This window comes from Colossoma macropomum, unplaced genomic scaffold, assembly GCF_904425465.1.
Source record: "Colossoma macropomum unplaced genomic scaffold, Colossoma_macropomum, whole genome shotgun sequence".
Classification (NCBI taxonomy): Eukaryota; Metazoa; Chordata; class Actinopteri; order Characiformes; family Serrasalmidae; genus Colossoma; species Colossoma macropomum.
In genome coordinates this window covers 1547525-1569657 of record NW_023495014.1, presented here as the reverse complement: position 1 = coordinate 1569657, position 22133 = coordinate 1547525, and the positions used below count along the sequence as shown (strand labels likewise).

General features: G+C 38.6%; 1 protein-coding gene across 1 annotated transcript in view; it reads left to right on the top strand.

Annotated features, from left to right (window-relative positions):
- cdkl5 (cyclin-dependent kinase-like 5) overlaps positions 1–17025 on the top strand; it is a 71842-nt gene extending 54817 nt beyond the window's left edge. The window contains exons 14-20 of the mRNA XM_036561133.1: positions 4808–4909; positions 5425–5530; positions 8927–9050; positions 9555–9660; positions 11020–11136; positions 13310–13537; positions 16627–17025. Coding sequence (XP_036417026.1) covers positions 4808–4909; positions 5425–5530; positions 8927–9050; positions 9555–9660; positions 11020–11136; positions 13310–13537; positions 16627–17025 — 1182 coding nt within the window. The remainder of the gene's footprint in view (positions 1–4807; positions 4910–5424; positions 5531–8926; positions 9051–9554; positions 9661–11019; positions 11137–13309; positions 13538–16626) is intronic.
- Positions 17026–22133: the final 5108 nt, after the last annotated feature.

The following is a 22133-nucleotide window of genomic DNA, read 5'->3' as shown; positions in this document are numbered from 1 at the left end:
TAGTTGCTAATAACAGCATATCAGTCTCTCTGCATCTTTGGGGTGTCCATCGTAAAAAAGGATGTATAAATGTGTAAAACTATTTTTTTTTTATTTGAATATTCAGATTAAAACTATATAAAATAAATTAACAAACATTTAAAGTAAGGTTTATTATAAAGCGTAAATATTATTATTTTAAGATTGGTAGTGAGAATGAGTATTCGAGTACAACAACAAGTATTTGAAGCTTATAAAATGCAGGTAGTAGTCTTCAGTAAACATCTTCAGTAGGGTTTAGGTTCCACTTTTTGTCCCTGAAAAGCTCAACAGTTGCTTAAGTAATGTGTTTAGGGTCATTGTCCTGCTTCAAAGTGAAGCAAAAAAAACATTTTTTATGGCACAAGAATTGTAGCCTAAAATAAATTTCAACAGCAAAGGCCTTTAGATAGAACAGTTGTTGCTATTTTATGGAAAATGTTAAAAATAATTAAATTAACTAAAATAACTGGTTTATCATTAATGCGTAAAAGCATCATAAATGCGTAAATGCATCCACATTACCTTGTCTCAGAGCGCTACACTGCTTTCCACATAGCAGCTGAAGCCAAAGATGCCTCACAAAAAGTCAATACATTTTCTGATGATAAGAAAGACACAAATTTTGTGATAACAGGCTAGTATACCATGGAGTAGGGGTGGGAATGTTTTGGCACCTCACGATTCGATTCGATTACGATTCAGAGGGCTGCGATGCGATTATAAAACGATTATCGATGCATCTCGATGCATCTTTTTTCTCTATACAGGATTTCTATCTTCCTACTGTCTGAGGACTTGGTAGTTTTAAAGCAAAGTATTTGTAATGATCCATAATGTAAATGCATTATGGATCATTACAAATACTTTGCTTTAAATATCTAAAATATCTTTTATTAATAAATCAAATGGAAGTGATGTGGCAAGTGAACTAGAAGGCTCTCATTCAGAGACGCTGCTGCCACTCATCTGCGATAAAATGCGCTGTTACCCTGAAATAAGATCCAGCGAACGAAAAAACAGAGATTAAGACGAACATTTGCATTTGGAGGACTTATTCGCATTTATAAGCAGCGCGGTTGGTTAAATCTGCAACGAGAGTTAAAAAAAGCTGCGAAAATGAACTCGCTTCTCTTTCGAATTTTCCCGTTCCACCTTAAATGGTGCAGCAGTTACATTCGGCGCCTAAGGCAGAATTTAAGGTGAAACGGGAAAATTAGAACGAGAAGCTGGCGAATGAGAAGCGACCTCAGCTTCGTAAAACAGCCGGATGCTGAGACATTTTACAAGAAACTCTTCTAGTTTTAAAGAAAGGTGTTCTGGTGGAGATGGAAGGAAAGCGGCTGTAGCTAAAGCTTAAAGCAGAGCAAAGTAAATCTGCGCTCTCGTTTATATTTTTAGCCCATACTACGACATTAACACGTACTGGACATTAAATGTTGTGGCTCCCAAGGTGGTTTGACTTTGTTGAAAGGACAAAACAGCTCTTATTAACATTTGGCTTTAATGCAGAGGGACCCGGTCGGATTTCTCACTCATCCAGTGGTGTTTTTGTTATGCCGCCACAGACTGTCCGGGCGCTGCACTTACCCACTTCCAAGATCCACCTTTTGCGTTCCGTCAGCGTTCCGTTATAAATTAAATATTTAGAAAATCGATTTTTGACATTTGTGAATCGATTCAGAATCGTTCACGTCCGCATCGCGATGCATCTAAGAATCGAGTTTTTCCCGCACCCCTACCATGGAGGCACGTGAAGTTTGATAAATCAGCTCAAATTTGAAATATAGTGAAAATCATCTCGAACTCATCTCCATCACGTAACCACTTCAGGTGGGAATGTCAGCTCTGTTTTCTCCTTTTCTAATTAACAGTTTCATAGCAGGTTTAAAACATGACCATGGAAAACAGCAGATCTGTTTAGATGATATCACACTCACAAGTTTTACTGCTGTATCAGAAATAGTCTCCTCCCCAGACTGTTATTATAGCACAGGCGCTGCTCAGAAACGACTGAACAAGATCATTACATAATGGCGTAGCATCTGGGTATGAAGGGTATGCACCTGCATATGGGCCCATGCCTTGGGGGGCCCAGGAGTTGTGAGTAATTGCCTTCTGAGGGTAAACAAATGCAATGTGCTGTATTACAAATTATATTTTTAAACATTTAAAACTGATATCTCTGCTGATAAATAATACTGAGACACCCAGCTGTGCATGTTATTTGACTTCCTTCATTATATGATAAAGACCTTGGTTCTACATGGATTTTGCATGATCTTGTGGTTTTTCTGGACTTGTGTTGTGATTGTTGTCCCAGATTAAAGGGGGCCTGGTCCAAGGTGAATCAGCAGGGCTAAACAGCTGTAAGCTAAATAGGTGGATATACATAAATGCACTGGTTTTTCGTGACATCACAAAAACAGTGAATTCAAAATATGACGTTTCTTCTGCTTGGTTTCCTTATATGGACTGTATCAAGTTAATGGTATGTGAAATTTTAACAGTGTTTACATATTACATCAAAATCCTTTCTTTAAAAAATACTTGAGTATTGAGTGCTTGTTTAGACATATCGAGTATTCAAAGCCTGTAAGATTCTGTTCAGGCCAGCCCTAGTTGACAGCTCTATAGTCCACAGCTCTACAGGTTTTGTTAGGTACTATTTAGTAAACTATACCCTTATATTTCTGTTGTTGAGGCTTACCAGTGGTTAGTAAACTAGCGCTAGTGTAATGCTAGTGTATTCTTATCTTTATAGTAGAAATTGATAAATATATGGCCCTGTTTACACATGGCAATAAAATGCACCCACGTATCTGGGTGTTGTCTGTCAATATAATTTTCAGTATCATTTCCATCTCTCTTGTAAACCGTTATTTTTAGGCGTCTGCGTGTGTATTCAAACGTAGGCTTATAAACACAGAAGTGGAGTGCTTGAAGTGCTCTGCATTGTGACTGCAAAATGTTTTATAAAGGAAACACAGCATAGTCTGTATAGACTACGCCTACTTATCTCAAGTGCCACAGCAGCCTAATATAAAAATGTAAATATGTGTGGAAATGATGGTCCATGGTCTACCAGGTTTTTTGCTATTTGTAATTTCAACAGTGTGATCTAAACATTAAATCAAATAATTGATTCATTATACAAATAATAGATTTTTTACCTTGACACTTCTTAAATCCTCATGTTCAGAGACAACAGCAACAGATTCTGGACCCAGATCTTTAATTTCATAGTCATTGTTTGATTCCAGATAAAGTGTGTCAGGGTATGGATCCAAAAACATAACAGTAGTGTCAGTTGACTAACCTATGCTCCACCCACAAATGCATCCTTATGTATTCCTAGGTTGGAAGAGCTTTACAGAATGGTAGCAAAAATCTATTCAGCCTAATGAGAAATTCTCACAGGTCACATTGTCAAGTCAAATCATGTGTAGTGTTTTTTTTACTGTTTATTAAAAAAAAAAATTGTCATGTAGTATTCTAGAAAATAAACATCTAATTGATAGGCTAAGCAGAAAGTTTACTCACTTTTACATTGATAGCTAGTTAAAGCCAGGGTTACACTACACTTTGTACCCTGATTTTAGCTCTGAGTCTCAGTTGGGCCGAGTCTGTGCTGGTTGCCTGTAGTCTGTAGATTTTGTGGCAGTTGGAGTTAGGAAATTAACTTGTTTGTGGCGGGCAAAGACTCTTGGTTGAGTTTCAGAGCAGTCAGAGTATATCAAACACGTTAGATGTTTTTGACCTGATGTAAATTATCAGTGCAGGTGATTAACTAGTACATACGACTAAACTCCATTCAGGTGCTTCTTCATAGATACGCCCGCCGCATGGAAAAAGGAAGCATGGAGGTCGAAGAATACAGTCCTGCTTTTTCTTTGCTACGTTAAAAAGCACATAGATCAGAACCGCATCAGTTATATATTTTTTCACATTCACTGCAATTTTTCACTCATGTAAAAAGGTGAAAGGTAGCGTTATACATCACATCTCGTAAACTTGTGTATCATCTAGGATCCCGAGTTTGTCAGTTGTAAATATGACTTGGTCAGCCATTCAAGGGCAGCTTACAAAAAACAGGTATTTCCCAGTTTCCAATACTGCTGGAAGGCAACATAAGTATTGACAGCTAGGAAGGCACACAATTTGGCCACTTCAGGTCTATACTTTAAAAGTGGTATATAGTGAACAAAAAGAGACCATTAAATTGTTAACAGCAATTATTTACATGGCAATTAATCATCAGCTAAAATTTTATTATCATCGTAGGCATTAGCTTGAGGCAACATGTGTAGACTAGATATTTTGACAAAAATGCTACAGTTTCTCTTTAGGTTAAATAGGATTTTTGGAAATAACTGTGGAAGAACTATACCATGTTTTCTTTTTTGATGCTGCGCTTTAAAATGGGCTATTTTTAATTGAAGCACTTAAGATGAGCATCTAAAAGCAGGCTACCATGCTCAGACACTATACCACCCCACAGCTAACAACTTTACATCACACAGTTTAAATGTGTGCGCCTTAAGTACCTAGATTTGTTACAGGATTGGATCACAATCATTCTTTTTTTTCTGATATCCAGTCCAGCATTTTCTGCGGATATCAGTCTGATATCCATACCCATCGATAAGAGTGTACCATCTCTAGAAAGAACACATTTGTGTGTGGATCAGTTATTTTCGGACTGCACTGTACACACGTGCACCACACATGCACAAACACACACTCCATTCTCGTGTCTGCTTTACCTGCTGTGTGTTTGTGTTGACAGAGCGAACAGTCTCCCAAAGAGAAGCCTCACTCTCACGGCCCGATTAAAGACTCGACGAGGGACAACACTGCTTCCTTCCACTCACAGCGCCCCAAAAACGAGGTCCGAGTCTCAGCCAAGCCCTCACGGACCTCCTAACTCACCTCACACACGGAAACCGGTCTAAAGCCAGCTCACAGTGCATACACAAACATTCACACAAATACTCATCCAGTTAAAGTCAGTCCTCCCTGTTGTTCACCTAGCTACTGCTATTGTATTTCTATGTCCTACATCTTCTCCTTGTCTGACTTTGCTTTGACCACCAGAGAGGCAGGCCATTTAAGCCTTCAGCTCGCACCTTTAATGTTTATATAAATGTCTTTTAAGTGTCTTCTCCACCACATTTTTTAAAGTCTAGCTTACGCTTCTAGCAAAATGTAGCAACTCAACTAAACTCTCTTTCTTTCCTCTCTTCTCTCTGTGCTTCCCTAATGAAACCTTTTTTTCCCTTGTCACAAAAAAATCCCAGTAAGATTAGGCATGTGTACAGGAAGTGTAGTGCAAAGAAGAAAGATGGCTGTGGTCATGTTGCAGATGCTCCAATGCAATAGCCTGCCTGTCATCCTGTGCTGCAGGTGGGGATGTATCACGACCCACACGTGGAGGATGGAACCTCGTCCAAAGAGAACAGGATTATCTACAGTGACTCCATGCCTCGGAGAGTGGGAAGCTTCTACAGAGGTATTCTCAAACCTGGATTTGACCAAAATGTCAAAAAGCTTAGTATGGCATTCATTTTTGTGCCAAAAGTTTCAAATAAAGTAATAAGCGATTCTAACTATTCTTTGTTTTTAAACACTTTGGCAGTCAGCTGTTCAACTGATTACTAAGTTCTTCATGAGCTGGGTCAGATGTGTTGATATTGTTGAAAATGTAGTGCTGGGGGCCGAAGGAGATAAAATAGCGCTCTTTAAACACAGTAAAGAGTGGAAAATGCGACTGATTACTGGCAGCTACATGTTACTACTGCCGTGAGATAGTTGATAGACATTCAATCACTTCAAAGAGAATGAAGTTGATATGTCACGGTTGGCCATTACAGCTTTTCTACCGACAGAATTCTTTTGTGTCAGTTGCTAAAACCAGCTTTCTGTTTCAGCATGCCAGTTAACAGAATGCTGCTTCTCCAAATCACTGTCTTCACATTAATACAGTGAACTAACATTAGATATTTAAGAAATAATTAGCTGCTAGTTCCATTAGCAGTATGGCTAGCCTTGTTAGCTGTAGATAACAGTGCTAGACTAGTTAGCGCTAGACCGGCAAACCTGAAAAGTGGTACAGCTTCGTTCAACAAATAAGTGCTACAGTGTCCAAACTGGCAGTTATATTGTTGTAGGTGACACAGGACCCCAAACTTGTGTTACATTAATAATTTATAAGAAATATGACAAACTTTGCTTCTAATGTCAGACATGCCAGTGCAACGCTGCTCTCTAGGCAGTACTCAGTACAACGTATTCCACCTTGTTGGGGCAGTTCAAGGCTCATGGAGTGGGTGTGGCTACTCCAAATCAGTTGACCAATATACAGTGCAGTTGAACAACCTGCATGTTGTTATAGTTAACAATTTGCTTGTGTATTTTATCATTTTAAAATATTTTGAAATATTTGACAAAAAACTCAGCCCCCTATGTGAGAAAAACAGTGATGTTTTTTTTTCTCATTGCCGTCTTTTTAAGATTTATATAAATGACTTTTGTGCTGATGAACTGCCAAAATATAATACCATAAGATATATTGGACAGCACTCTTGACAGAAATCTGTAGTAGTGACAGTCCTGATCACTTCAAAATTCATTGTTGGGCTAGCAAGTTGTAACAACTAAAATGAATTCAAAACAGAATGTTTTTGCAGCTTACTTTCAATGCATGGACTATTGGCTTGTGCCGACTGACATTAGTGAATTGCCATTAGATTACATCTATCACAATGGCCTTTAAATGTTCACCCTCCATGGCTTTAAGATGCACAGTCATATTTTTGAGGTAATCTGCCGTTTCTGTTTTTAACATGTTGTCTAGCCTCGGAACATTTTATAACGTTTTTTTTGTTGTTGTTCCTGTGGATGTGCTAGATAAACAAAAGCCTGTGCTGTAGCCTTCCATGTACAGAACAGAAAATCTTCCCTAACAAAACATGAACAATTTAAATGATTTTGATGTTGTGGTTTCATAAAAGTTGTTGGCAAAAAGAAATAAACATGTTTATTTTCTCCAATTTAAGCTTGTCTGTGGTGTTACCACATTACCTGCTGTGCTGAAACGCGTTATTGGAGAAAGAGCGAAGCAGCAAATATCGATTAAGAGGCTCCTTCATCCTGTAGATTAGGGGTGTAGGGTTAGGAACAGCCTCTTAATCAATATTCATGACATCTTTTTCTTCTGTCTGCTGAAAACCCAGAGGATGTGTTGGTCGAGCATAAACTCGGATTTTCTTGCAATATTGACCATCATTTGAAAGCATCACTTGCCTACCACCACGTTTTGAAATTTGAACAATGTTTATGTATTACGTCAAATTGTTTTAGTTAAATAAAAGCAAGGAAAATTAGATTTTCCATGATATGGATCTTGTATGTTCTTGTCAAACACCTTAAACCAAAACGTCACATAATGTAGTGACGTATCTATTGTGTCTTTCCAAATCTCAGCTCCAATATGAAATATTCAAAAATTTTCTTAAATGTAAGTTAAGACTGTACCATGTACAGAGGAATTGAAATGTCAACAACGTCCAGAAATGTCAGTTCTCAGGGCTCAAGCTTGCTTATCTGTGCAGTCACCATTAACTATCACTAATAGCAGTGACATGCTCCTTTCTAGACAGTGTCGTTTTCGGGATGTCCATGCTTATTTTAACAATGCCAAGCCACATTCTGCATGTGTTACAACAGCATGGCTATGTAATCAGAGCGTGCAGGTGCTGGACTGGCCTGCCAGCAGTCCAGACCTGTCTCCCACTGAAAACGTGTGGCACATTATGATAGACAAAATAGAGCAACGAAAGCTGTATAACATATAATGGAAGAATGGCAAAAAAGTGTTGTTAAAGGTAAACATAGTGGTAAACATTCTCCTGCCCCAGCTTTTTTGGAACATACAGGCATTAAATTTGGAATGAGCACATATTCACAAAAACTAAATAAAGAAACTGTCCAGACTGAGACACTTAGCAGTTCCCTTAAGCATGATGGGGCTAAACTACTGACTGAATAGGCGAATATATAAATGTGATATTAATTCAAAACAAGCTGTTTTTGCAGCTTAGTTTCCATATATGGACTGTATGGACTGGGGAGCAATAATGTATTCAATAATAAAGGCATAATCATGCTTAATTTACAAAGTGATAGAAGACAAAATAGCACATAGAAAGCTCCGCATGCTGATGCGACATGCTGTTATGACCAACGTGAATACATTTTAATAAGTTAAAGGGGAAAGTCTCTAAATGTGTCACAGAGGGAATGTTAGTTCAGTTAAGGTTAATAAGACTTAGTGGAGACTTGACTATTAGAGCTAGGCCTTTCAGTTAGGGCCATAAATGTCAAAACTGCAGAAATAAAATGTCAAAAATGAAATCACATCTACTATAATTTCTCATTTCTAGAAGTTTCGGCTAGCTCACATATGAGATTGTAGTGGTATATTGGCGCTAAGCTAACAGCGATTCACATGAACATTTTTTGACCAATTTTGCTTATAAAAGACATATCATATTTTATTTGAAGCTTGTAAGAGTTAGCATATGTTTGACATTGTATTTTACCTTCTCTGAAGGCCTAGAAGGCCCTGAGGATTCCCCACTGATGAGACTTCATTCCAAATAATTTCTATTAGTCCATTCACCATTAAATGTTCACATAATGTAGAGGATAGTTGATTTAAAAACAGAAAAAATATGAGTTATGAGGTTTTGATATGACAGCAGCTATGTATAATTATCTGTCTAATTATTAAGTGTAGACAGTCTCAGTGTTTTTGCTACTATAGCACCCAGATTTCCCCTCCAGGATCAGTCGAATACATGTGTCTATCTACTTATCTGTGGTTTATGTATCCCCTGTGGTCTAGTCCCATCTCCGCGACCGGACAACTCCTTCCACGACAGTGCAGGCCAGAGCAGAGTGCCGACTGTAGCAGCAGACAGCGCTACTCTGACCAACCACTCCAAACGCCAGACCAACTTTGACCCCTGGTGAGCTCTCACTGTTACCATGGCAGCAAGCTGTAGCAGCAGTTATTATTAACGCAGCTCTGTGTGGAAATCTTTCACACTACTAGAATTAGTGTGCAGTTTATAGATGGTGGTGTGCTTATTGCGTTGCGGAAATGGCTCTCATAAAATATGCCCAAGTCAAGAATTTTTGAAACATTGGCTGTAATTATTTCTAAAAGTAACACGATAGCATGGTAAATCTATGTATATTGCATGTTTTGCAGAAGAGATTTATTATTCAGAAGCCTTCAGAACACATTAAAACTGCACGGCAATTACTGACTGGGGAAAATTACATGGTAAAAGGGTACGACAAAATTAGCATGATATATTTTAAAAAGTGGGAGTGGGATGAGTTGTCATAATCCTGAGTTACAGTGCGACCTAGATTTGGTGTGCTGTCTAGTTGCAAACACTAAAAATATTTCAGTCTCTCTAAATCGTGTGTTTATTGTTTTTTGTTTGTTTGTTTTTCATTTTTAGGAATAACTCAGAAGCAATGGCCATGAACCCACCAGAGGTTCCAAAACAGAAGGAAAAACAGGGTTTCTTCAGAGCAATAAAGAAGAAAAAGAAGAAGTCCCAACCTGTGAGCATCACACTTACTCACTTTTCCTTTGCTGCTGAACTTAGTCCTGTTCAAGGTGTTAAACTTGGCATACCTACAGTTTTGCACAGTCAGAATGGTAGCAGCAATAAGAAAGTGCTTAATTGAATGCCTCACTGCTGCCCTTGAAAGAATACGTTACCCAATGAATGAAGCATAAAGGGACAAGTTAGCATGACATCATGATATTTGCCTAATGCTAACTGGCCCTAAATAACTTTCAGCTATTAGCAGCAAAGTTTGCATTTTTGGGCAATGTCTTCCTTTAACGTCAGTACAGAGAACTGCTTTGTGTCTTCATGTGTGCGCTGTCACCGGGATGCTTGATACACGTTTGTCTGTCAGCCATTTAACATAGCTAACGCAGTGTGTGTGTACTGTACTTTAGATTAACAGAATAATTGACTACAAAAATCCTCCCTAAACTCTCTAAATCTTTCTTCCCTTCTTAGCTCCCTTTTTGCTTCTTCTGCTTTTCTTTCTACTCGTAATCTCTCTTTAGAGTAAAACAGACTGAATGTCTTTTCTGTTTATGCTTCAGGTGAGAGTATACCATATAAAAAACATAAGAAGAAATATAATATATTTTAAAAAACTACACACTGAAAATACAAATGTGACTGGAAGAAGTGTACAAAGTTGAGTCATTCCACAACTCAACTACAGTCTGTCCAGTCAAATAATATATTAATTCATGCAACCATGTGAAATTTCAAAGATGTGAAACATTCTTATTGTTGTATTGGCACTCAAATAAGTATTTTCAGCTCAGTTTAGCCATTCTGTAAGCAGATAAAACTTTGTGATTTAGAACATAATGGGGCACATTAAAAAAAAAATAATACCTAAAAAAAGGTATTTGGAGCAAAGTCTGTAAATGTTATTTAATTGCATGAATTAAATAGTTTTTGATTGTTTTTTTTTTGTTTGTTTTTTTTTTACAAAATGTAAAAAAAACGTAATTTGACTGGGTGTGTTCAAACTTTTGAATATAACTGTAGTTCAATGAAAATTTCTGTAATTGCAATCAATTGTACTGTATATTTTTATCTGATGTACATAGAAATAGTGCAAATAGTTTGTTAGTTTGGTACCCCCTATTCACCAAATCAGTCCAGCCCAAATCCAGAAGAGTTACATTCATAGCATTTCCCCTAAGATTGGCATATGGAGACCAGTGCAAACCCAAGCTGAATGTCTGTGGCAGAATCTGCCTCTCATGTGCTTTGTGTACAAACACTGAGCCACAGGGCCGCATGTTCATCTGCTGTTTTCAACAACAAACATGTCTGTCTCTTCCTGCAATGAGCCGCTGGCCTTTCTGTGCGTCTTATATTCCAGACGGAGGGCTGCGAAGGAAGGAACCCGAGCATCAAGAAAAGCCTTTTCCCTCTCTTTAACTCAAAGAATAGCTTAAAGCATAACTCCTCTGTGCTTCCTGTCCTTACTCAGCCCATGGTATTGCCCTCATAGAACCGGCCCGCTCCACTCTGTGTATCATTGACTTTACACCGAAATCTCCATTGCACGTTGTTTAAGATATAAATGTATTTATCTGTTTTTCTTTTTGTTTAATTTCTTTAACCATCAATGTCATTCCTTGAATGAGCACTGGAGGCATTAGACCCAGATCCATGTAAATGTGAGGCCATTGCTGACAGATGGCTCCAATAAACGTGACTTAGGTCAGGAACTGAAAACTCAAAAAATCAAATGTACAGAATTTTCACCTTCACAATAGATGTATTCAACTAGCCAAGATATGTTTGGTGTTCAAAGTTTGCTTAAATAGTGCGCTGGAGCTACAAGACTAAAGTAGCTAAGAAGTAATGGAATGTTATACCTTACTAATTAACATTATACAAACTGCATGCGTAAAACAATAAACCCTTGCCTCAAATCTTGTCAAGTTTAAAGTAACCTCATATAGATGTGGGTTCTGACAATATACAGTACATGGAAAAGTCAAAGACCACCCTGGAGATTGCTTTTAAAAACTGAAAACAAGTCTCCCATAAAAGCTGGAAGCTGTAATGAAGGGGTGAACACATTAAATACTGAAACTTTAGTTGTTGAGGTTTCTGGGTGATGTTTTGCTAAATATGTTTTCTGCTTTTTTTCTTGACACTAAAGAATGAATAACTTAGTGGCTGTTTTGACTGGAATTTTAATAAATGTAGGATAGTCTCCTTAAGGGCGGCATGGTGACGCAGTGGGTAACGCTGTCGCCTCACAGCAAGAAGGGCCTGGGTTCGATTCCCGGCCGGGTGACCAGTGTCCTTTCTGTGTGGAGTTTGCCTGTTCTCCCCGTGTCTGCGTGGGTTTCCTCCGGGTACTCCGGTTTCCTCCCACAGTCCAAAAACATGCAGTCAGGCTGATTGGACATGCTGAATTGCCCCTAGGTGTGAGTGTGTGTGTGAATGTATATGTCTGTCTGTCTGTCTGCCCTGCGATGGACTGGCGACCTGTCCAGGGTGTATCCTGCCTTCCGCCCAATGACAGCTGGGATAGGCTCCAGCACCCCACCGCGACCCAGAAGGATAAGCGGTTTAGATGATGTATGTATGTATGTAGTCTCCTTAAAAAAATGGAAATGGAGCCATTAAGAAACCTGTAATAAAAACAGCTTCATCAGTATTTTTGTCTATTTTTATAAATGTCAGAAACCACTTAAGCAAGTCTGTAGGTTTCTTCTGTCACGTTAAACCTCTTAATTCCTTTTGTTTGTCTGTTATGTTTATTTATTTGAAACTGCCCTTTATATTGTTTAACCAGTTCCCAAAGAATGGGGCAAAAAGCACATAGAATTAATTCTTTTACATTACCTTACTAAACCATTATAAAGTGAAGAACACTTTTCCTTCTCCCAAAAGTTTTCATTTCAGAGACAGAAGATCGTTATGACAGCAACAACATATACCTATATGTGAGCTTCTCATTATGTCTCTATTAGCCTCGTAGCTCCAAACTAAAGAACCAGACATTTCTTGGCTGAACAGCTACATTTGGGATTTGATTGTGAGTCTGAATTGACTTCACTAAAGATTCATTCTGATTTTGTGGATCTGGTTTCTAGTGTTCTATACGTGTATCGTCACCACTACTGTCCCTGCTGGCTTTGCAGCAGCACAAGCACGTGTGATGCGATGCATGGAGCTCATAGCTGCCTCCAGCAGTGCTTGCTTAGAGTGGACACACACTTACACACTGACTGTTTTCCACAACAGTACAGGAGAATGGATGAACAATTGTGTGTTTCCACACAAAACACACAAATAAACTCACACTCATACAGTTCAGAGACGGGGGCTGGGTGTGTTCTAATAGTCCAGTCAGTCTAATGTTCAGTACTTTCTGAATGCTGATATACTACAGCTACATAGCTTAGTTAGCTTTTCCTCTTCAGTATCATGTGAAGTCTCCTAACAAGTTGCATGTGTATAATATTGAACTTGATCTTCACACAGTATTCCTATAAAGAGAGTTTGCAGAGGGAATTTTAGTACGCCCCCAGCCTTCTGGCCTCGTGCACGTTTTTTGTGGTTTTGGACGCTCATCCTAGGAACCGTAGAGCGTATCGATTGTTATTGTGCTTTTGCTCACTGGTTTTCTGCATGGTCATGTGTGTTAGGTTCCAGCTGAGGGCCAGCAGGACCAGCTCATACTCCAGAGACCAGTCAAATCCTCTTCCCATCACAGCAGCCGTCACCGGAACCGGGACAGGGACCGGGAGCGGGATAGAGACAGGGATAGAGACAGGGATCGAGAGAGGAATCGAGAAAGAGGCCGCGATCGAGACAGGGAGAGAGACAGAGACAACACCTGGCCTACAGAGAAACATGCAGATGTGCAGCCTCAGGCAAGATGCTGTTTGATACTGGATGGACGTAGATCTGAATGTTTGTGGATATGAATTCTGATTGTGAATCATTCTAGTTGTAGAGAAACTCAGATTGTTTACATTGTTGGCGATAGGAACCAGACTTCCAAAGTGTTTAATGCCTCTAAAAAGGTACCTTACAGAAAGCTGTTATACAAAATGGTTTCAGTACTGAGACATTTTTAACAATAGTTTTGTGATAAGGTTTTGCTATAAAACACATATTTTTATAAAAACACACATGACAGAGAGGTACATGGAGGGCCTTGTATGCCAAAAAAGGTACCAAATGAAAACTGTAAGATTCTTTTTCAAATTATCCACAATTTTAATGTTATTATTGTTACATGAAAAGTCGGAGGACATGCATAGGTATTTGTGCTTTTGACAGAAGTTCTATTCTATAGCAACTTGCTCAGGGACTCATATTGATATTGCATTGTGTTGTTGCCAGTGAATCAGACCCACAACTGCCATGTTGAGAGCAGCAGTAGTACCCTCTACACTATAACAACCATTTTGCTGATTAAATTATGCAGGAATATTGAATTTATGTAAAATTCCTCTTTAATCCTTATGTCCATTTTTTACTTATTGTGATATTTTTAAAGGATACTTTCATCAAAAGCTCTAACACTGTTGGTAGTCAGTACCAGTGATGTTAATGGTCATAACTTCATAACATCATAACTACACTACTGATCAAACAAGTTTAAAATCCTGTTTTAAAATTTTTTAATCAGTGGTTTCAATAAACCATTGCAGATACATGTTAAAAATGAGTCTAATATGCTATTGATAAGTTAAAAAAGTCCAGGCAACGCTGTGTTCTCCACACATCTGACTAAGACCAAAAGGGGCTTGTTAAAGCTGCACGATGTAAGTTAAAGTTGAAAGAAGTAGCATTACTGTGTCAGGAGAAAAGACATGTACATGGGGGGGGAAATCGATTCTTAGATGCCTTGCGATGCGGACGTGGACGATTCTGAATCGATTCAGAAATGTCAAAAATCGATTTTCTAAATTGTAATTGGTAACACCGTGTTGACGGAACGCAGAAGGCGGAACTTTACAAAGTGCAGAAGTGCAGCGCCCAGACAGTCTGTGGCGTGCACACTACATTAAAAGCTAGTGCAGGGGTCGCAACCCAAGCGTTAATAAGAGTCATTTTGTCTTTTCAACAAAAATCAAACCACAAAATTTTGAGTCCATTTTACCATCTTGGCTGTACATGTGTCTCAGCACTTGCTAATGTCCTAGTGTAGGCTAAAAATATAATACAAACAAAACTTACTTTGCTCTGCTTTAAACTTTAGCTCAGCTGTAGCTGCTTTTCTTGCATCACCAGCTGGAAACTTTCCCACAAAAGTAGAACAGTTTCTTGTAAAATGTCTCTCAATGTTCTACTTTTTACAAGGCTGAAATCAGTTTCTCATTAAATGGTGCCTGAGGCGCCAGAATGTAACTGCTGCAACGGGTGGAACGGGAAAATTCAAACAAGAAGTTGGAGAACGAGAAAATGACTTCAGTTTCACGTGGTTTTTAGTGTTTGACAGTTTTTCTGCAGATTAAATGTATCAGTAAACCAGCTCGAGTGATTATAAATGCAAAGAAGTCTATTCGTCTCCAAATTATCGATGTTCATCTTAAATCTTTCTCTTTGCCTTTTCGTTAGCTACTAGCTAGGTGAACTAGCAGTTATAGGCTACATTAATTCCAGCGTTTAAGATCATTCATTGTTAAAACTGTGTTTGAACGATCCACAGAGCTTTATTTTACTGCAAAGGAGGATTATTTTATTTTTACCTAGAAATCTAATACTGATGTGGAGCCGAACGCGGCCAGTAAAAGAGCCACAGGTTGCCGACCATTGAGCTAGCGTATGGAAGCACTTTGGCTGCTGTGGAGTTGAGGGGGAAACCATATTACATGTATCCATCCATTTTCCACCCGGTTGTAGTTGCTGCCAACCAGAGGACCATCGATCCAGCGATTGCAAAACTTCCACCCAACTGGGAAAGGACGAAGCGAACTACAAACTCTGTCGTAACTTTTATTGCCAAGGATTTGCATCCGTACTCCGTCTTTGAGAACCAGGGCTTTTTTTTTTTCTTGATATATCGTCCAGTCTCAAAGATATTTTACTGACACAGCAACCCCCCCCCCCACTCTCTACAACTAAACCAAAACTGAAGTCTTGAAATCACTGAAGAAAACGGGTGGGAGAACTATAACCTGCTGCGTGGACATCCACTGCCTCAGGATCTTATTTTACCGTAACAGCACATTTTATCACAGATGAGTGGCAGCCAGTGTCACATGTGCTCCAAACAAGAGCAGTGAATGAGAGCCGTCCAGTTCACTTGCCACATCACTTCCATTTGATTTATTAATAAAAAATATTGGAAGTAAATTCACCGTGAATCATTAAATACTTTGCTTTAAAAGTTCAAAGTTGTCACACAGTGAGTAAAATAGAAATCCTGTATGGGAAAAAAGATGCATCAAGATGCTTCGATAATTGTTTTATAATCGCATCACAGCCCTCTGAAACGTAATCGAATCGAATTGTGAGGTGCCTAGAGATTCCCACCCCTAGTGTACATGCACTGCTGCTGCGCTCCTGTAAAGCCTCAAATAATCAGTTAAAAATTAGAAGCATTAGATTGGATTTCACAGGAGTTTTTCTGACCATGTTGTGTGTCTTTACATATTAATGTCACAAAGTCTCAAAAAGAAGGTACAGCTCAAAAAGAAGCTTTCAAATGCAAGATCAGCATTAAACTGATGAAGATGTAACGACAGATAATTCACTTATGTCCTTGTTTACTGTTTTCTTTGATTATTCTCTCAATGCACTTGCAATCATCAGATTCATCCGCTTCATGAGACAAATATTTGCATAGTGTGGAGTCACCACGACTGGAATTGGGAACCCCTGCTGTATAGAATCAAGAATGAAGAATAAAATTAATATCCAGAATGCTGTTTCATTTAGTCTTGTTTTATCTCTGCAATTACATGTAGTATCCACACTCATTAGTGCTTCTGTTTTCCTCTGCTTTCAGAACCAACCTCTGAAGTCACTGCGTAAGCTGCTGCATCTCTCCTCTCCCCCCTCCTCCTCCCCGGCTAGCCAACCTCCTCCTCCTCCGCCAGACCGCTCCTCCGAACTGCGCTTCCAGCCACTCCCAAACCCCGCCCCCAAAGTGCCCCCAAATCTGCCTGATGCCCGAGGGCTTCCGGTGGGCAGCGTCACCCCCAACACCAAGAGCCGCAAGCCCCACAACTACCCTCTGCCAGGGCAGATCGAGTCCAGCTGGCATGCCTCGGCCCTGACCCGTGCCGAAGGGGCCCCCTACCCCGACCAAATGGCCAGCAAAGGTGGGCAGAACGGCATCGGCTTCGCCAGGCCCACCCGCCCCCGGATGCCAAACCTCAACGACCTGAAAGAAACGGCTTTGTAGGGGAACAGCTTGTCCCCTTTCCTTCGTCAGGCTGCCTGGGGAATGCTACACCATACGCACAGCGCTGCTCCCCTGGCCAGAAGGTGGCGGTAGTCATGTCTCAAGTTTGTTTTTTAACAAAAAGCATCCACATTTGATAGAATTTGTATTATCGTTCATGACATATGGGTTGAGTTTTTCTGTTGGATATCTTATCGACATTGATGATATGTATCTACGTATTTGTAAATTTATCGGTTGGGGAAAGAAATCTGTGGAATAGTAAAGCTTTAGTTTATACACCAGAGAATGTATAAATACTCAATGTGTAATAATTCTATATTTCATGGAGATTATTTAATTAATTATGAGTGTCTTAATATTTACATTGTACAGAGTGCATTTTATTGTTGTAACAAACGGTACATATTGTTAGGATTATTATTATTATTATTATTATTATTTCTTTTCTTGGAGATTTTGTTCTATTATGAATCCTCAGTCTGGAGGCCTAGGCCTCCCATACATATTCTAACACTCTGCAGGTTAAAGATTTAAATCTTGTGAGTTCTAACTCTATAAATCACAGAAGCTAAACTACTGGAGATGAATTTTTGCAAACTGGTTGCTGGTTGTTTTCTGTACCGTAAGCTAGATCAGGTAGGGCTACACGATGGTTGCCAGTGGTTTTGGGATTTGCTCTAAAATTTCTCCCTTAAGCCAAACCAAGTCTAAATGGCTATAAAGGCTGAACACAGCCTCTGTGCTACAGTCTCAATTTTGTAGAGTGCCCACAGGCAGATGCATTTTCTCTGTCAGTAATGTGTTTCATACTGGTGGGTGACATGGTAGCCCCCAGGGATCCGCCATATGCCTCTTCTCCCCAGACCCCATCAGCTGATGGCAGGTGTGACATTGCCTACGGCACTGTACGCTGGTTCACGCGCAGCACTGACCGGGACAATCTCCAAGGGTCCAGGAAGAGCTGCTGTATGACTTTGTACGGTTAATTTGAGGACAGTAGCTGCCTGTCCTGCCATATGAATGTAGTCTATACATTTTCTTTGAGATCTTAAAAGGATACTGAAGTGTTTTTCTGCCTTATTTCTGTCTGCTGCACCTGCGTCAATTATGAGTATTGATGATTTCAACGCATCTACCGGTACTTAGAAAAGATCTGAAAACTCGTTGAATTGAACGATGCTTATAATAGAATATAAAACTGCAACTAGCTACATTTCCAGCAACTTGCTGCACAAATTGCAAGCGATACAATGAAAATGTCTTCATGTTTCCTTGAACTTTTAGTGGTAAAAATGCTTTACATAATGATGTCATTTTCTGCAAAAGACGTGTCACATAAGCTTCGTCTATCGACATGTTTCCATCTTGAATTTCATGTCACAACTTTGATTTCCCTGATTTCTCCATAATCTACTGACAAGGAAATTCTGTTTATTCTTATTATTGTTTTCCATCTGGAACATTATGCAAGACATCAAGTTCCATGTGCCGTGTAGAGCTGTTTGTGCACTTTACATTTAGAAAGCATACAGTCTTTTCTGGACATCTCTCCCTCTGTAAGTGCTGAGTAGTGGCAGCATTTATTTTAAAATTGCTCTCCTCTCAGTCCTTCTGTTTCTCTCTGCCACGCTGTTTGTATTTTCTGTAAGAGGCACATCAGGGAAATCCCAAATATAAACACGATTCTCCCCGTAAATTACCTGAACCGGCCCATAATTACCCAGAGTGCAGAACAAAACCTTACATGACTGCGCAGGTTACCATACAGTTGCTGTACTAGGATTCTTTGAGCTAGGAACCTGTGAGATGTTGTTTGCGCAATATGTTGCGCCCACCAATAGTCTTTGCTCTGGATAACTAGTATTCATTAAAGTGTTACAGTGTACAAAAATATATATTTTGCATAAATGCTTACTGACAGAATTGACGTAACTGCCCAGTGGCATCTATTGTAAATGTATTTTGATTTAGAAGGGTTTTGCTCTTTTCTAAGTACAGGGAAATGCATCATATAATCTGTGGTAATGTCTTTGCTGCAGATGATGAGTTGAAAAACACTAGAGTATTCCTTTAATAGTAGAATTACTGATTTGTTTTTAATTAATTTATTTTTTCAGTGTTGAGAATGAACTAAATGATCAGGTAGAAGTAATAGGATATGGATGGAAGTCATTTAAGAGGCATCAAAGCACAGCTTTATGGAGAAAATAGTTTTTATGAGCTGGAGACCTAAAAAGATTTAGTATCCAAACTGCAAAGAAATGTTGAGGTTTAATTATCATATTCATATTTCTATATTGTATTGAATGAATTTATTTTAACATCACTGTATATGGCTTAGAGAATGTTCTATAGATATATATCAGATGGATATTTAGAATATAAAGAGTTGTTGAAATAGTGAGAATTGCGGGAATGGAGCAATATGTGAATAGTGAGCAAAGTCATCGCTCAGAATAACAGCTTCAGTGCTAAATATTTTATTCCTTTGAATGTACTTATTGACATCAATCTTAAGTTATCCTGGAAAACCAACAATTTTCAGCATAGTTTATTACCAGATGCTGAAAACTGAAAGAGAATTTTCTTTATTTTTCTTTATTTCAGAAGTACATGTTCTTTTCCTTTTTTAAGTATTGTTTCTCAATGGTGCACTTTAAACAGGTATTTCACACAGGTGTTTTGTGCCGATATGGTGTTTTATAAACAGCAGCGAAAACTTTCTGTCTAAAACCTCTATCTTAACCACTTTTCAAGCAAACTGGACTGTACGTGGATTTTGTTTCTGAAAAATTGTGCGTAATTGGGACACAGTGCAACATAGAAATGTACCGTGAACGTTTTGCACATTTCAACCACTTACTTTTGTTTAATATGTCTCTTTTGCTCCACTTGGTGTTTTATTTTATAGGTTTGTTTTCACAAAATCCTTTTAATTCAACACGAGTGAAGAAATGAATCATAGCCGCATGATTTCAACTATTATCATCCACATTTGATTGTTATTCGGCCCACGTCATCAGTATTGTTACATTGTTCCACCGATAGAACCAGTACAGAACATGTTGGCTGTCAAGGTCATATGGCCAAGGTTATTTTAGTCTGCATAAAAGCCTTCAAATTAAAACAGGAACTCAAGCTGAAATCCAACCCTCTGCAGTTATTTTTGCAAAAAATGACTTTTGCAAAAGTTGCTGTCCAACTGTCATGCAATAAAGTTTTTTTTGTTTTTTTTTTTTAGAAGGGATGAGCATTATCATTTCAAAACTATTGTTCTTCACAAAATATCTTAATGCTGTCATTATATTGTTTTCTTTTGTGTTCAGTACAGTGGGTTTTTTTTTTTATTTTCACAGAGGAATTCCATTTTTTCAAACTTCCTGCATAATTAAGCAAAATGTGAACAAAGTCATTGAGTGGTTGATGGTAGGAAGCAAACGTCCGAAGCATGTCATATCTCTGAAAACTACCTCTTTTCCAAAAACGCTGATAAACATATTGCCTGATGACTGACGACTTTTGCCTGAAATCTTTTTTTTTTAAATCCACTCACGTGGAGAGGTACATGGCAGGCATTGTAAGACAAAACAGCCCCAGAAGAAAATTTGTAGTTTTGTATTAACCACCATTTTACCGTGATCCTCACGGCATATAAAAACTCAGAAGACATGTAGTTTCACTGGTTAATTTGGACAGTAAATGAAGTGCCTATATTTGCATTGTAGGCATTACGACCCCTGATTCCTATCACCGTCACTGTAAAGACTCTCTACAGTGCACACTCTGAATGAATTTGTTTACATCTCAGCGTTGAAATTATGCAGAAATGATGAACAATTGATGGAATTTCCTTTTAATTTTTGTTCCTTTGTACTGACTGTCCTAACAGTTTGCTTCTTTTCGAAGAATTTTCTTGCCTGAGCTGATCTGACTGTATTGTATTAACTCGTTGACCTGCCTTGACACAGTGCAGACTGGCAGTGTGTGCCACCACAATGCCAAGTAATTTTTGCATTAGCCAGTCAGTGGTGCTGTCAAAGCTGAACAGTTTGAGAACTGGCAGGCTGTGAGGATGCATTGTCCCTGAACACTGACTTGCAGCCTGCTATCCTCACCAAAATCAAAGCAGATCCTTAATGTTTTCCCTGCTCAAAGAGACCTGACCTGACTTATTGGCTAATTACAAGCAGGGAAGGGGCAGGACAAACAGATCGGTACAGTGCTGTAAGGCTGCACATTGCAATTACAAATTACATGCTAAATTTCCTTCGGGATCAATTAAGTATCTGTCTGTCTATCTGTCCGTCCATCCGTCCGTCTAACTTACAACATGCAGTACTGTGCTAAGATCAGAGACCAAGGTTTATTTATTTAATCTCCAGTCAAAACAGCAACTAAGTACAAGTTAATCTTTTCTCAGGAAATTTTTGAGATTAGATATAAGACAGTCCTTTGCATGAGAAAGGGAAAAGTCAAAGGAAAAAAATGAGGTTACAAAACAGAAGTTATTAAAATTATTAAAAGACGTGGAGAAAATGAGACTCATAACAACCATGCAAGACCTGGTAGACCACCAAAACCGTCACCCTCCAACAGTACTTAAAACCTTATATCTTTGAGAGAAAATCAAGCTCCACTTTTGCTTCTGTCTTTCAAATCAGAGAAGCTGCTGGTGTCCTCAGAACAATGAACTGACCACCCCAGAGCTCTGACCTCATCGTCATTCAATGTGTTTGGGTTTACTTGGATTATGAGAAGCAGAAAATGCGACCAACTTCTAAGACTGAACTTGGGAGATGTGAAAAAATATCCCTGCAGATTTCAGCGTCTTATAAAAAATATTAGAGATATTACATTTAGTTATTGAGACTTCTTTGTAGTTGTCCATTATTAATTATAAAATATATATATATATATATATATATATATATATATATACACGTTTCTTTATATTCATGGCCGTTTTGACTGAAAATTAATTAAATGAAGGGTGGTCTCTCACTTTTTCATAGTACTGTACAAAAACCCATTTATAAATTAGTAAATCCTTAATGGTTAAATAATGGCCTGCATTATCTCTGACCTTAATGATTAACATTTATTGC